We start from the raw sequence: 17,354 nt of genomic DNA, 5'->3' as shown, positions 1-17,354 counted from the left end.
AGTGCTTTAGTTAGTTAACTCATCTGACTGTCCCAAACAGACTCCAAGAATGTTTAGCTTAGGCACTAAATTCAAAACACCTCATTAAACAAGGCTTTGTTAGGTGCAGGATTAGCTGTTATTTTTAATCATGGGTCATTTTTAATAACCTTTATATATTTATTATTCATTACTGTTTTCAAAAGCTTAAATTTATATGCAATAAGATACTATACAACTTACTAGGACTCAAAAGAACAGAGACAAGTGCCACCAAGGGGCCTAAGCTTGGACCCAAATGCCATGTTAGAAAAGAAGGAAAGCTTTCTGAGGATAACAGACAGTGAACGCCAACTCTAGTCACATGGTCAGGTTGCACCTTCCTGCTTCCTGCAAGTTAGATGTGGTCATGAGAACAGTTTTGAACACAGAGCTGTGGCTGACTAATGAGTTGCTGCTGACTCACCAGGTGGAGGTTCCTGGCTGTGGTGAGCATGACTGTTGCATTGGCGTGCCCCTGGGTGTGGAGAAGAAGCCCTGCCAACGTGGGATGTGCCTGGAGTTCCAGTGAGGAATGACCTGTGCTATGTGAAGCCACTGAAGTTTTAGGGTTGCTATGAATGCATCATGTAATGCTGTGCTGGTAAACAGACCTTCCTTGCTTGGAAAAGACAAGAGTCCTGGTCATAAGTTTTAAAAATGATACAGAGATGAAATGTGCTGGGTAGCACAGTAAAGTTTATTTGTCATTTTGACTTACACATTGTAATGAAACACAAAAAAGGACAAACACTGTCAAGATGGCCATATACAGCTTAGGCAACAACTGGTCCCAGTACAATTATGCAGATGTTCATTCAGCCTAGAAATGAGTTTCTTTTTAATGGTTTTAATCTTTTTCCATTTTTTTTAGTTCCCAAGGCTTGCACAGCTCAATACAAATGTTTTTTGCTGTTGTGTTATCTCAGGCACATGGTGTTTACCAATTCCCAGGAAATAAATGAAACCAACTAAAGGCCTGTGATATTAGAGCACATTTTCACAGAAATAAACTTGATGAGCTTATTACAGTTTGATTTGGTTTAGCTATCAGACTTACACATGAAACATGAAACAATGTTAACAAATCACATTTGTCTTAAGATTTCATTTCTTCAAATATTTACCATACATTTTTTCAAGGCCACTGATTTCTTTGGTTTTAAATATTACACTTCTGTTTGACATATATATGTTTGTATCAAAATCAAAAATTTAAAATTTCAAAAGGTAAAAATGGAATTATTGCTTCGGTATAAAAAGTATCTAGTCCACTTGGGTACTACTGCTATTTTTGATTAGTTTCTACTGAAAAGCTGTCCTGGAAATCTAAGGACGCACTCACAGTCCCCTGCTTACATAATTTGGTTGTGCATTATAACCTATTAGTATGTTCCCACCTTCACCAAAGCTATCTTGATGTTGTCTTTTTAAAAACAAAAAGTGAAATAGCATAAATAAATAAATCTAGCTAAGGGGATAAAATAAATAGGCTTCTAGATGGGAATAAAGAATATTGTAACATAAAGCCCTTCAGTGCTGTACAAGTAAAACAATAGCTTTGGATTTTCAAGGTCTCTTTAATATAGCTTTCATTTTAGATTAGTTTTATTGCTGGAATAATAGCTGAAAGAGAAAAAAGAAGAACACATTTCTATTGTCCTCATCATTTAAAACTGAAAGCACAGTGGGTATGATTGTAAATTCTATCCATTGGGAAATTACCTAGGTATGTACCATCATAAATTTTTGACCTTTGCCTAGTTGAAGAACATACATCTTAGGGACTAAAAAAGTCAAAATATTCCTTCAATTCTTAGTGGTTTCTTGGTCTTGAGAGTAGCTATAAAAACAGAGAAAAATTAGACTCAAAAATTTTGCTGCCGTCTTTTCTTAGCATCCATTGCATCCAGAATGGGCTGTCTTTTTGCAGTGTATCGTTGATGAAGTTCTTCTATTTCTCGTTCCATCATGGGGTCCAATGCTTTTAACCGCATCTGTAGCTCTTCTAAACTTAGATTTTTTAACTAGACATAGGGAAAAAACCCAAAAATGTTAATATAGTAAAGCTGTCCACAATACATTAAAATCTAATGAGTTTTAATATAAATTATTTCAGGAAATTCTATCATCTTCTAAGTGTGGTTTAATAATTAAAACAGAAACCCTTTCCCTGAAGAAACCAGAAGCCACACCTTACAAGAACTTGAATTTGTAACAAAACAATAAAAATTGTACTTTAAGAAAAATGAGCTGGTAACATGTATTTTTAAAAAGCATAAAGGCATCTGGATGACACTGGCTCACAACTGTCCTTCCTAGCTAAGAGGGAGGGCCAAGACTGGGAGACTAAGCCAGGCCCTGGTGGCTCACGCTTGTAACCCTAGCTACTCAGGGAGCTGAGATCTGAGGATCGAGGTTCAAAGCCAGCTTGGGCAGAAAAGTCTATGATACTCATAAAAGTCTCATAGACTTTTATCTCCAATTAACCACTAGAAAACCAGAAGTGGTACTGTGGCTCAAGTGGTAGAGCACTCGCCTTGAGTTGAAAAGTTCAAGGACAGCACGCAGGCCCAGAGTTCAAGCTGCACAACTGACCAATCGGCTGACGGACGGACTGACCGACCAACAGACAGACAGACAGACATAGACACAGACACAGACACACAGACACACAGACACACACACACACGATTGGGAGACTTATAGTTCTAGGCCAGCCCTAGCTGAAATATCTAAAATTCCATCTGAGGGCTGGGAACGTGGCTCAGTGGTAGAGCACTTGCCTTGCATGCCCGAGGCCCTGGGTTCAATTCCTCAGCACCACATAAGCAAAAAGAAAAAAGCTGGAAGTGGCGCTGTGGCTCAAGTGGTAGGGCACTAGCCTTGAGCTGAAGAGCTGAGGGACAGCGCCCAGGCCCAGAGTTCAGGCCCCACAACTAGACCCAAAAATAAAATAAAATAAAATAAAATAAAATAAAATAAAATAAAATAAAATTCCATCTCAGCTGGGCACTGGTAACTTGTATTTATAATCCTAGCTACTCAGGAGGCTGAGACCTGAGAATTGTGGTTTAAAGCTAGTCCAGGAAGAAAAGTCTGTGAGTCGACCTCAAATTGATCAGAAAAATGAGAGACTGGACTGGAGGACAGTTCAATTGTTAGAGTGCCAGCTGTGAATGAAACAGCTGAGTGAGAGCAGGATTTCCTGACTTCTAGCTCCGGTAGACTCCCCTAAAAGTGCAAAAATGGATTGGAGGTATGGCTCAGTGGCAGAGCAACCACCTAACAAGCATGAGGCCTTGAGTACCGGGGGAAAAAAAAGAAAGAGAAAGGCCAACAACAAATGCACCACTGTCAGAATATGTTTCTGGATATCATTCTGACTTAACAGGGATGGAGTGTTGCAATAGTCATGATTTTACTTAGAAAGATTACCCAAGATCAAATAAAAGTTAAATTAGTGGTTCTATCCTCTATACCAAGTGGCTTTTTTTTCTTTTTTGTGGCGGTTGTTGGACTTGAACTTGGCGCCTGGGCACTGTCCCTGAGATCTTTTCACTCAAAGTGAGTGTGCTACCACTTTGAGCCACAATTCCACTTCCAGTTTTTGAGTTGCTAACTGGAGATAAGTATCTCACTTTTCTACCTAGGCTGGCTTCAAACTGTGATCCTTAGACCTCAGCCTCCTGAGTAACTAGAATTACAGGCGGGAGCCACAGTGCCCAGACAAAATGGCTAAATTTTTAAGCACTTAGTGAAACAGTAAATTACATTATTCAAAATATTGTTACTCCACATATTTTGAGTAAGGAGTTCTTTTATTTTTTGATTCAAAATAACCCATGTCTGATATAAAAGGTGCCGCTTATGTTATGATGCAAGCTTGGCCAATTTAACAATACAATGTGATTATGTTGGCAGCAGAAACCAACAGCATATACTTTTCTGTGTAACAGCAGGAAAGAAGATGTGTGTCATTTGTGTAGAGGGATAAACTCTTCTCTGCTATCTAATAGGAGCTATGGCATTCTGGGCCTTATTGTATTTATTTCTCTGGCAAAATAAGATGGTAAGAATTATCTACTGAGAAGTACATTTCAGGGATGTCATTTAGGGCTACGGAATGCCCTGTAATGTATGCTGATTACACTATGCTTTTATCTTACAGGCATTTTTAAAAAACCTTTTGAACTCTGCCGCTTTTAAAAATGGTTACAGCATTGTGGAAGGCAGGAAGTTAACAGAACAGATCTGTTAAATCTTGGGATGTACAGAATGCTACCATCGGATAATCATCAGCATCTTGGTGGATCTAGAAAGGAGAGCTGAGAAATAGTTTCCTTGCCCTTAGGAAACAGATGAATTGGAAGGGTGAACAGTGAAGGACTGACCCAATACCTTGTACAATAAAGCTCCACTGTGTGATGGTGGAGAGTAGAAGGGAGGTGCTTAATGAAGTCCATGAGCAAGGTCCTCATGTGCAAAATTCTGCATGTTCGTGTGTTTTCCTGGGCACAGCACTTATGGATACTCATAGCTCAAAATGAAGCCTAGCTATAAACTCAGTGAACAAAGCAGATTCCCTGTCAGAAGTAGGGGCTAGGCTGGTTTTCAAAAGAGAGGACACCTCTGAGAAGGCCCTCCCATGCTAAGTGGAAAAAGTAAGCGCACCACAGGATGGGGGTCTCAGAAGAAGGCTTTGTAGTAGAGATTACAGCAAGCAAGAATGATAGGCCTGGTAAGGATCTGAGAGCCAGGGAAGGCAGCTTTGGAGTTAGGGGGTCATGATTAATTCTGGGGCAGAAAAATTACGAGGACAATCAGACTTGGTTTTAACAGAATAAAACCTGTAGCTCACTTTAAAAAGATAATTACTTTTGGTTATTTTATGAATCCAGCTAGAAAATACTCTCATTACTTATGGTCAGTAATAACAGTAACCCCAAATAGCACTCCTCAGCTGATCTCCCACTTTACTCACCAGACCTAGCCCTAAGTGACCCTTGCTTCCCCAAATTAAATCTATTCTTAGCCAAATAAGATTCTGAGGATAATGAAAAGAATAAATCACAGACTTTGAAGAAAACTCAAAAGAGAAGTTCCAAAAATATTTTTGAGGAATAGCAGTGTTGCAGGGAAGAGTGTGTAGGCTCCATGGTGAGGACCCAGACCTGTGGGGGGGGGGGGGGGTGCAGAGGGGAGGGGGAGGCGGAGAGTCAGGTGGGTGGGATACCACTTGTGGAGAGGGAGAAGTTTGAGTATGGATAAATTAAGCCCTGTTAGTCTTTATTTATATGCCACAAAAGTATGGCTTATTAAGTTGTTACACTATGCTATAGATGTTTATATAATAAGTCATAGTATTTTATTTTTTCTTCAAGTTTTAATCCAAGTATTTAATCATACATCTGTTATATGCCCACTTCTGTTCAAATCACAGTGAGGATCAAGAATAAGCAAGCCAACAGGGAACTTCAGAACTTTCTGAACTATATAAGCAGGTGATGCTGGGTCGAAGGGCCAATTGTGGAAACCACACTACATTTCCAAGAGAAAACAGAGCTTTGCTGCACCTATAAAGACTTCAATTCCACTTCAGAATTCTTCATGATATTTGTTTTATTTCTACCCATATTAATCTTTCTCATCTCTGAATTTTATATCACACTCATAATTTAGATACCAGAGTTTAATATTTGATCCTAAAATTATGTGTTTTCCAACTGATTTTATATATGAGCTTCACATTCTGACTCCAGATAACAGACTTTAGAGACTACATATTCCTAGAAACTATTCAATTGTGCAGCTAAATACCATGACAGGAAGATGGATAAATAAGAAGGAATAAGAACAAATGAGTCAAAGGCACAGGTTATACCAAGATTAGAAATAGCATAGAACACAAAGAAAACAATTATCATTACTTTAAAATGTCTTGCATTAAGATATTTCTGTGAATAACTCCTATATTACCTTTACCTGGGGGCCAACTTCAAGTATAAATTTGTATGTTACAGTAAGAAATCGTCTAATAGATTTTTTTATTTGTGATAAATAGGCCTGAGATGTGAGAGAACCATTATCTAGCCTCATTAAGAAATTCATTGTTCCACACAAAATAAATTAAGAAAGTTCCTGTGAGTTCTTTAGGTGCTATGGTTGTCTCAATCACTTTGAATAGAAAATGTTTATGAACTATTTCACAGAATATATTTCCTTTTGAAGCAGAGGACATAGGGCTTGGAATCACCTTTCTCTGATGATGAGTCATTATTGTAATTTTCTATTCTTTCCACTTTCATTTGAGGGAAAGCTGTCAGCTCCTTTTCTCAGCCATTATGGGACACAAACTCTTCTATCTTCCTATCTCTACTCAAGTCTACTCATTTCCTAGGAACTAGAAAGGCAATTAAGTAATGTTACAACGTATTATACTAAAAAGTGAAATCATGAATGAAATTCTGAGGTGGTGCTGGGAAGACAGAACATGGCTCTATCTTGTGTACCTGTTTTTGGTGTCTGTTTATCTTTAAAAATCTGATTTCAGCTGCGCGCCACCAGTGGCTCACGCCTATAATCCTAACTACTCAGGAGGCTGAGATCTAAGGATCACAGTTCAAAGCCAGCCCAGGCAAGAAAGTCCATGAGACTCTTATCTCCAATAAACTACTCAAAAAAAGCCAGAAGTGGCACTGTGGCTCAAGTTGGTAGAGTACTAGCCTTGAGCAGAGGCTGAGTTCAAGGCCTAGGATCAGCATAAAAAAAAAATGAGGGGCTGGGGGGTTTAGCTCAGCGGAAGGGCGCCCGCCTGGCGCATGCAAGGCCCTGGGTTCGGTTCTCAGCCCTGGAAAAAAAAAAGACATATAAAGCTACAAAAGACCAAAAAAAAAAAAAAAAAAAAAAAAAAAAGAAACAACAACAACAATAAAAAACCCCAAAATCTGATTTGGCAGTGTGGGGTTGAGATGACAAGAAATCTATGCTTTCAAGTGGGCTATCAGAAAACTTCAGAGTACTACTCAGATTTTCTATGAATCAAGACTATGGATATAGAAATGAATAAAATACTCTCTCACTCCTTACAACATGTCCACAATCTAGCTGGCAAGGAAGGTTCATGCACGGGTAACTCACTGAAGGATGAGTAAGCAGAGAAAACTGGAAATAGAATGGGGAGAGACATAGCATGCAAAAGTGTAGCATCTTCAGAGATACTGGAAGCCTACTGAGATTCAGGCTACTAAGATGAGGCCAGATAAAAATGGCAAGACCAGATGGCTAAGGGTCTTGAGTGTGCTTTTACAAACTTTCTGTGACATGAAATGCTAGGTGTGATATGATCATATATGAGCTTTAGAAAAGTATCAATTAGCAGACATAGAAAAGGAGTTGTCATGAAGAAGAAAATGAAGGCAGGAAGACCTTTCAGCAGCTTTCTGTTTAGGAAGATGAGTCCTGAAACAGGATAATGGCAGTAGAGACTAAAAATAGGATTCAGTGTTATCAAAGAGTTGGTGGGGGTTTTGTTGTGACGGGTCAGGAGGAAGGAGGAGGAGGATGGACATTAGCTTAAAGCATGGGAAACAGGAGTATAGATTCAGTAAAGGATGGCATCAAGGTGGAACCACACATATAGATTGTAATTTGGGGTTTGGGAGGTGAGAAGATAGAGAGATCTAAGATAAAGATACTGATGGAGGGAAACATCAACATTTTGACTACAACTGAACACTTAGGAAGAGAGTATTGTCCCCTGATTTTACCACTTACTTATGGTGTCTATCAGAAAACAATCCCCAAACCTGGACATCTGTAGTCATAGGCTGTGTCAGTTTTCTGTTACTGTGACAAAATACCAACGGCCAACCCTCAGCATTCAGGAACCTCCTTCCTGCAAATGGATCTGACCTTCCAACAGCCCATTCAGCTATGAACTCATAAATGAACCAAAGAGGTTAGCAGCACCCTTGTTACCCAATCATTAGTGAACAGCTGCGTCAGCTGGGGACCAGGCCTCCAACATCCGAGCCTTTCTAGGAGACACTCATATCAAACCATAAAACAGGCTCTTCTCATTTTGTTTATAGAACAACAATACTGGTAGGCTTCTTTATAACTCTAGATTATGATATCGCAAAGGACAAAATTAGGGAGGCTAATTGGTAAAAATTTTCACATTTATATAGATCTCATTTATAGATATAAGTCTCTGAGTTCTGATTTTTCACTAAGCCCTAATAATATATATTTACCACTTGTTTTCTTTAGTTATTAAGCCTTCTACAGGCATAAAAATGCTCTGGGAAGGAAAAGTGGCAGAAATGGCTTTTTTAATGTCTTTGAAAACAGTACTCCCCTAAGTCTTAGTAGCAATAAGATTTACAGACCAGATAAAATTTTATGGACACTCATAATGATAAAAAATGGCCCTGTAATAAACAATCCACTAATCATCCTTTTACAGTGCTAGCCCAAATGAAAAGGTTTATATTTTAGGTTAACAAGTATAACAAAAAAAGGAAAAGGTGAATGACCAAAGATTCCTTCATCACAATCACATTTCCTGAAAATCTTTATGAAAAAAAAAAAAGAGATAGCACTTCAGCACTATTGTTTATGGGTTGGCAGAGATTGTGGTAAAGCAATCTGAATTTATCTTTTTTAGTATAGTAAGAAATGTTACAAGTGTTACTTAACAGCTATCTTTTGATGATGTATAAAAACCAAAATAGCTTATAACATCAGTTTACTAATTCCAAAAATAAATGCAGGCAAGAACTAGAGGTGAACTAACACATTTTTAACTTTTATCTGTCAGAATTTAAAACTTGTAAGTCAAGTCAGTAAACCAAAAGTCTTCTATAATGCATATATCCTGAGTCTTACTATTTGTGAACAAATGTTCAAAACTGAACAACTCATTAGGAAATAAATGGTTCTTATTTTAGGTTAATTCTACTTGACAAAATTTAGTTTTAATTTAGGGAGAACCTATACAACTAATTGGATCCCAAATCTTCAATCCTTAACACTCTTGAAATAATACTACACTCTGGTAATCTTTACAAATATTGTGTAAGATGCTTTATTAAATGAATAAACTGACATACAATGAGAGGAAGAAATTGACCACAAAGCGAAGAAGCACAACATCTTCAAAAACATGGAATCTGTGAAGAAGAGATGCGTTTCAAAGCAATTCTGATTCACTTCCTGACACTTTCCCCTCTATTAATAAATAAATTTGCTTTCTCTGGAAATTTGAAGTTATAAGTATCAGAAGTCTGGGCATAATAGTAAAGATGGGGAATAAAATTAACTTCCATAAAAGGGTTTAAACAGACATCAGGTGAGTTAGTGTATAAACCAATTCTCGTATATAGGACCATTAGAAGTCAGTGTTTATGACTAAGTCATTTGCTTTTTTAAAAGAAGCACAGAGTCAAGTTATGAGTTAAAATTTCACAGCTCTCAGTGCAAATGAGAACTTTAGAAACAATCTAGTCTAGTCTAAGTTCCTTTTAGCTGTGGAAATTAGAACTAGCTTGTGGGAAGTAATGTTCCTGGTGAGTAGCATGATCCTCTTGGCTACTGTCTTTTTCTCTTTTGTTTTGTTTTCTTCTTGCACTGTACAGTAATGATCACAGCCATTTAATTACTATGTGTGCAAGTTTGTGGGGAGAAACCCCCCCCAAATTTACCATTTCAATTGCCATTTCCTCTGTGTGTGTGTGTGTGTGTGTGTGTGTGTGTGTGTGTGTGTATGCACGTGCAGACTGAACCATCAGTGAAACTGAATCTATGAGTCAGCAAAGGGCTGTGAGATGCAGCCAGCCAGTTCAGGTATAGGACTCTTATCCTGTCTGCTTCACAAGGAAACAAGCCTACCATTCTGCTGGGTTTTACAGTCTTAGGGAGGGGATGATTCATTTGTTTTCAAAGCAACCATTTCTGACCCATTAGCTCTCAGTATTTTTGTGGGTGTTTTTTGTTTGTTTTTGTTTTTCAGTGCCAGTACTAGAGCTTGAACTCGGGGTTCTAGGCTCTTGTTTGGCTTTTTTGTTCAAGGTTGAAGCCATACCTCCACTCCTGACCTTTTGGTAGTTAACTAGAGATGAGATCCTCTCAGATTTGTCTGCCAGGGTCGGCTTTGAACTGAGATGCTCAAATCTCAGCTTCTTGAGCAGCTAGGATTATTGGTGTGAGCCCGTAATCAGTGCTTGGCTCTTAATGTTTTAAAGTAACACTTTGTGCTTAATTTTTTTTTTTAACATAGACAATTTTCTTGGTAGTTTTAAAGCAGGAGACTGAAGAAGAAAGAAGGCAGAAGAGAGCAGAAAAATGCTACATTTCTACCAGTACAACTATGTTTATTGTAGCATTATTTACCATAGCTAAGATATGGAACCAACTCAGATGCCCTTCAGTAGATGAATGGATCAAGAAAATGTGGTGTGTGTATACACACACACACACACACACACACACACACACACACACACACAATGGAATTCTATGCCTCCATCAGAAAGAATGACATCGCCTTACTTGTTAGGAAATGGAAAGACTTGGAAAAAATTATATTAAGTGAAGTAAGCCAGGCCCAAAGAAACATAGGTCCCATGGTTTCCCTTATTTGCAATAACTAGTATATGTCTGGGACAAGTAGAAAAGGTCAAAAGCTATATACATATGACCAGATAAGATGAAGTTAAGCGAAATGAACCCCAACATAGGGACACAAGTGTTTTTATTTTTTTCTTGCTATTGTTTTTAACGTATTTATAAGGTACCATATGATTTTTTTTTTGTTGCTTTGTATGTCCCTCCCTGATGGTATAACCCCTGTTTTCATTGCATTTGATGTTGGTATAATTTGGGGAGGAGAAGGGAAAAAACAAAATGTTTAAATAGGGATACAGGTGGACCCATTGCAACAATGAGATATACAAGACACTATGTTGAAAAACGAACTTTACAATTGTGGAGGTGGGAGGGAAGGGATGGTAGAGGAAAAACAAAGGAGGAGGCAACAATGCTTAATAAGAAATGTACTCATTACCTCGCTCATGTAGCTGTAATCCCTCTGTACAGTATTTTCACAATAAAAAACATATTAAAAAAAAGAAAAATGCTACCTTCTTCCTCCTTAGAGGCCAAACATACTTTTTTATTCTGCAAGTTTGAATTAAGTGTCTAATCTGAAGTTCATGGAAATTTGGTTATGTTTCTGAGTAGCAAAAGTTATTCAGATGGATGTTTACAGCGACTAATGTACTGTCAGGAAGTTAAAAATGTGAAATTACTCAAAATGGGGTGTACTGCTGAGAAATTCCCACAGTCTTCAATGTGAACAGAAAAGGAAATTGCTCTTGGAGGGGGGTGGGGTGGTACCTGTTTAGCCAAATGGCTAAGCACTCTCCTACTTACGCCACATCTCCAGCCTTGTGTTTTGCAAGTTATTTTGGAGATGAGTCCCGCAGAGTATTCTGCCCATGCTGGCTTAGAACTGTGATCCTCTGGATTCTTAGCTTCTTGAGTAGGACTGGAGGCATAACCCAGCAACACCTAGCTGGGAGGTTGCTTTTCAAGTATTCAGTGATGAAGGCTATAGTCAATTGCTCTTCCTACACTATTTTTATACAACAATCTCTTAAGATGGAACACATAGCTCAACAAAAGGTACACCTGCTTCTTTTCAGGTCAGCTGGTAGATCTTCCAGATCTTCCTTATTTTTAAAACAAATGAAAGACTTTAAAGAAAAAACATCTTTTAAATAACATTGATAGATGAATGGATTCTACTTCATATATTGACTATTTCAATAGATGTCAACATTATGTTGGAGACTGGTATATTTGGCATGTTTTTGATAGCTCAAATAAGCAATTTTTTTTTTTTTTTGGTTAAGATAAGCATTTTACCTAGGAGGTATTTGGATCAATATACAAAAATGCAACCTTTCTCATTATCTCTTAAAAAGAAGAAAAGCAGATAAAATATGTAAATTAATAGCTCATATACTAGGCTGACATAAAAGAACAGTTCAAATAACTCAGTGACACAAGAAGATAGAAAATAGTATTAAATCAACCCACTGAAAGTTCTGACATTCAAACTTTTATTGGAATTTCTGAATGAGAAATCCTGCTGCTTGTTGCTCATGAGGAAGAGCTGTCAGTAAAATTAAGTTTCCTTTTAGTTTACATATTCCATCTGCTATAGAAATCTACAATACCACATTCAAGTAGTAAGACAAAATTAATAATAAACTTGTTGTAAGCTCTCTAGGAGAAACCCTGAGATTTTTATAAAATTATATTGTTTTGTCAAAAACAGTTACATAAGAAATTTCTTTAAAATATTAATCTAAAAAAACTAAAAGAGACAGATTTATAATGCCAGGTCTGGGGTGTAAACTTGGGGCCTGGGAGCCCTCCCTGAGATTTTTTGCTCAAGGTTAGTGCTCTACCATCTGAGCTACAGCTCCACTTTTGCCTTTTTTGGTGATTAATCAGAGATAAGAGTCTCACTGGGATGGCTTTAAACCACAGTCCTTAGATCTCAGCCTCCTGAGTAGCTAGGATTACTGGCATGAGCCATCAACTCACTTTGGTTAATAAACTTCTAAAATGCATAAATGTGACAGCACTTCAAAACCTAATGGGTCTACAAGTTGCTGGAATAATCAGTATATCAAAATATATGAGATACCATTACAATGAAGCAAATGGTCTGTTGTGTTAATGTTAGCACATTTAGTCAAATGGTCAATCAAGAAAATGCTGTACAAGGTTTGCTATGTTTACTGGGAAAACAAATCCTTCTTAGCAACTGTTTGAGTAAATCTCTCAGCTGCTACAGACCTTATTAGTAGCCTGTGATTAAAAAAATATGGATTGCTAATACTGTACCTTGACTCATCTACTTTCCCATCTGCTAGCAATTCTAACAATATGAACTATCAACAGAACGGCTAACAATTTCCTATGGCATTTTTGATGCTGAATTGCCTATAGTATTTTGTAAGATTTACCAGCGCATGCCCCAGACAGTTTTTGGGCTTTTTGTGGTCTGGAGTGATATACTCCTTTTCCCCCTAATATTCCATTTTAGCTGAATTTTTTCCTATGTTGAACAGAATCTGGTTTAGTTTTAAAAGACACTGTTCATGGAGACTGCCACACTCCTTTAACTAAATGAGAGCAGGAAACACCAAAGTCGTAGTAAAACCCAGTTAAATCCACTGGTCAATTTGGATTAAAATAAACAAGTCTGAGGGACTGTCTAGGTAGGAGAGGAAAAATGAGAGGATAACAGAAGCTATTAACAAAATAATCAATAATAATAATAATCTAATAATCAGACTTTGAAAAAGGGAGAAGGTGAGAGAGGGACTATGGGAATATAATAAGGAGGGGTGACCTTCTTTAAAATACATTGCTTACATCTATGGAATTATCATAATGAACCCCCCTTGTACTATTATTCTAATAAATAAAAAACAAAAAACATTTACCAAAGTTTTGATAATTGGTATCAATTTTAAATCCATTTGAAAAGAATTCCAATATTATTTTGTTAAAACTCCTATTCAAGAACAGAACGTAATGTATTAACTTTGCTGATGTTTTATTATAGTAATTTCCAATAAATACTTAATAGCAATGATGAGGCTATAAATAAGGGCTTCTTAACAAATTAAGTGATCACTTAATTTGAATCTCTATCAATCTTAAAGAAAATTAACAATATGACAAATATCTGTTGCACAAGATTACGAGCACTAAAAATGTTTGAAATATACTTATAACTGGCCGGCTAGGTAGTTTAATCTATATGGAGCTATTATATAAACTTAGAATAGGGCTGGGAAGGTGGCTCAGTGGTAGAGCGCTTGCCTTGCATGCCTGAGGACCTTGGTTCGATTCCTCAGCACCACATAAGCAGAAAAAGCTGGAAGCGAGGCTGAGACTCAAGTGGTAGAGTGCCAGCCTTGAGCTGAAGAGCTGAGGGACAGTGCCCAGGCCCAGAGTTCAGGCCACACAACCGGACTCCCCCCCCCCCAAAAAAAAACCCCAACTTAGAATAGTTTGTTTTTTCTCAGTCACATCTTTTCAGCTGAATTGTACCAATTTTTCTTGATTTCCCTTAAGGAATGTTGGGAAGATTTCACTGATTTCGGGTCACTTTTAGACACTAAAAATCCACATCAATTATAAATTTAAATCTTGTTAAGTCTGTGTGCACACATGCGTGTTTGTATATTTTCTGATGTGGTGGATAGGTGCTCATTCTTCTTGGAAAGGGACATCTAGACCTTCTTTGGGGTGAAGTATTGTCTGATCTGGCCTGGAAACCATCTAGACAGCATTAGCACGTCTAACCTTTTCTTTAGAGCCCAGAAGTCTACTCAGCTCTTCTTTTCCTAGCATACTATAGGGTCCTGATATCCTGAAGGCCCTGGTGCTACCTACAGAAATCTTCTGTCTGAAGAACTCCTTATAATAGAAGCAGATATCAGTGTCTATGTCCAGGAACTTGTTCACTAAGTACTGTTTTAGTTGCACAACAGTGGGTGTGCAGGTTCAATGAGCTCAGTAAGCAGCTATTACATTCAGCTTTTTATTGGTTGAATGGGATCTAGTGAACTTTTTGCCTGGTCTGGCCTTGAATTGTGATCCTCTTGGTCTCAGCTCCCCAAGTAGCTAGCAGTAAAGGTGTGAGCCACTGCTCCCAGCTTGTAATGGATAATTTTTTAAAACAGTGAACCAATAAATAGAAATAAACAGGACCCTAGTACTTTGGTTTTGAAATATCCAAGTCTGTAGTTCTTTTAAAAGATTAGAGAGTAGCTGGGCACTGGTGGCTGACACCTGTAATACTAGCTACTCAGGAGTATGAGATTAGGATCACAGTTCAAAGCCAGCCTGGGCAGAAAAGTTCCTGTGAGACTCTTATGTCCTATTATCCACTCAAAAACCAGAAGTGGTACTGTGGCTGAAGTGGTAGAGCATGAGCCTTGAACACGGAGAAGCTCAGGGACAGTACCCAGGCCTTGAGTTCAAGGCATATAACCACCACCACTAACAATAAAAAGATTATAGATTAAGAATTATGGTCTAATAGCTATTTAAAAACACTGCAAATGTTATGCTAGATCAAATTCCTCATTCTTATTAAATGAGCTTAGAAAATAAAAAATTTACCAACAAGAAAAGATTTTAAGTTTCAATTGTAGAATGGCATGGTTTGTGGCTAAAACAGTTATTTCCATCCTCTCAGCTATTAACAGACAATTTTACAAATTCAATTAAAATATCACAAATATTCAGGGGTGTATAGGAGGGCTATTATGAAAATGTTCAAAACATAAAGCTCATGCTTGCTGTAATAATAAGTGTTTTAGGTAAACCAACAAGTAAAACCAATTGGATAAAATTGAAGCTGTCAGCACTTATCTCTGTCCTTTCATTAATATTTTCTAAAACTATGTTCATAAGTGCTACTAACCAAAGGCAAAAGAAGCTAGTAAAGAAGATGAAAGGAAGATGGAACTAGCCACTTTTTCTCTTAGATGTGTCTTATGTTTGAGGCATCAACTTTCAGCAGCAAATGCCTCAGCTTTTTGAGTTCTGGTTTAGAGAGATGACACAGTATTTGTATATTACATTATCTTATACTGGATAATTACTGCGCATTCATTATTGAAGAGAAAGAGAAGACATTAATATGCTAGTGCCATTTGCACACACAATAGCTTAACCGTTTACAAATGAAAACTTTCACACTTAAAACAACTACAGCAAATGTGTAGTCCATGAGTTTACCTTTTTTTGGAGAGAGGAGGGAATAATACCAAATTGTTTTCTAAAATTGTTTTTGTTGGTATCAATTCTATAGAGAACATGGCATTAAAATTTTGTTTCTAATATTACCTTGTAAAACAAGTGCTTTCTCAAATGTTCATGGAAGTTCAGTGCTAAGGCTAGATCTAGCTGCCAGCTTTGCTAAAGGAAGCAAGGCCTTTTCTTAACTGCCCTCAAATAGAGACACCTATTTTTTTTACTACTAATGTAGACGTGGCTGATCTGACTGTATCTATTTACTGGGATGCTAGGAGACTGTGGTCATGAGTGGAAACTTGAGCTCTGGTTTAAATAATACATTAATATGAAGTAAATTTACTAGTCAATCTTTACATTTTATTTTACAGGATGAAATTTCAGCTAACTCTTTAAAAGTCCTTTTTATATGAATAAAAGGAAAAATGCATCTTTAATTACTAACCAAATGAAAGACATACTGCTGGTTTACCTCCGGTGGGAAAAAAAAGAATAAAATAGTTAAGTGGTTATTAAATTCGATGTGGGGGCTGGGAAGGTGGCTCAGTGGTAGAGTGCTTGCCTTGTATGCATGAGGCCCTGGGTTCGATTCCTCATCACCATATAAGCAGAAAAAGCAGGAAGTGGCGCTGTGGCTCAAGTGATAGAGTGCTAGCCTTGAGCTGAAGAGCTGAGGGACAGCGCCCAGACCCAGAGTTCAGGCCCCATGACCAGCAAAAAAATAAAATAAATAAATAAATTCAATGTTTTCTTGAAGAACTATTCATTGTTAGTAAGTGACGTTAACAAGACATGTAGTTGACTGTTATTCAAAGACTAGCTTATCCACTAGAAAATCTGAAATTATTTTGCATTCACAGACAGTACCAATTAACCTTCAATGTCAAGTAAGTGATGAAACCGCCATAGTGATGACCCCCCATGCCTCGTGTCAACAACAGATATGGCATTTTCCAAAGCAGGTTTTTTTTTTTTTTGGTCGGTCATGGGGCTTGAACTCTGGGCCTGGGCGCTGTCCCTCAGCTCTTCAGCTCAAGGCGAGCGTTCTACCACTTGAGCTACAGCGCCACTTCCGATTTTCTGGTGGTTTATTGGAGATAGGAGTCTCACGGTCTCTCCTGCCCGGGCTGGCTTTGAACCGCGATCCTCAGATCTCAGCCTCCTGAGTAGCTAGGATTACAGGCGTGAGCCACCAGCGCCGGCTTTTGTTTTGTTTTTATTTTTTGGTCGGTTGTGGGGCCTGAACTCTGGACCTGGGCGCTGTCCCTCAGCTCTTCAGCTCAAGACTAGTGCTCTACCACTTGAGCCACAGCGCCACTTCCGGCTTTTTTCTGCTTATGCGGTGCTGAGGAATCTAACCCAGGGCTTCATGCATGCACGGCAAGCACTCTACCACTTAGTCACCTTCCCAGCCCCCAAAGCATTCTTAAACAAGAACATTATAAGAGAAATTTCCTTTGCCTTACTAGATCCAAAGTAGAGGA

General features: G+C 38.0%; 1 protein-coding gene across 1 annotated transcript in view; it reads right to left on the bottom strand.

Annotated features, from left to right (window-relative positions):
* Positions 1-697: 697 nt before the first annotated feature.
* The window catches only part of Stk3 (serine/threonine kinase 3), a 219,689-nt gene continuing 203,032 nt past the window's right edge, over positions 698-17,354 (bottom strand). The window contains exon 11 of the mRNA XM_042673057.1: positions 698-2,045. Coding sequence (XP_042528991.1) covers positions 1,887-2,045 — 159 coding nt within the window. The 3' untranslated portion in view covers positions 698-1,886. The remainder of the gene's footprint in view (positions 2,046-17,354) is intronic.

Source organism: Dipodomys spectabilis, unplaced genomic scaffold (assembly GCF_019054845.1).
Source record: "Dipodomys spectabilis isolate Male_0828 unplaced genomic scaffold, ASM1905484v1 ptg000783l, whole genome shotgun sequence".
Classification (NCBI taxonomy): Eukaryota; Metazoa; Chordata; class Mammalia; order Rodentia; family Heteromyidae; genus Dipodomys; species Dipodomys spectabilis.
This window is presented reverse-complemented; position numbering and strand designations above follow the sequence as displayed.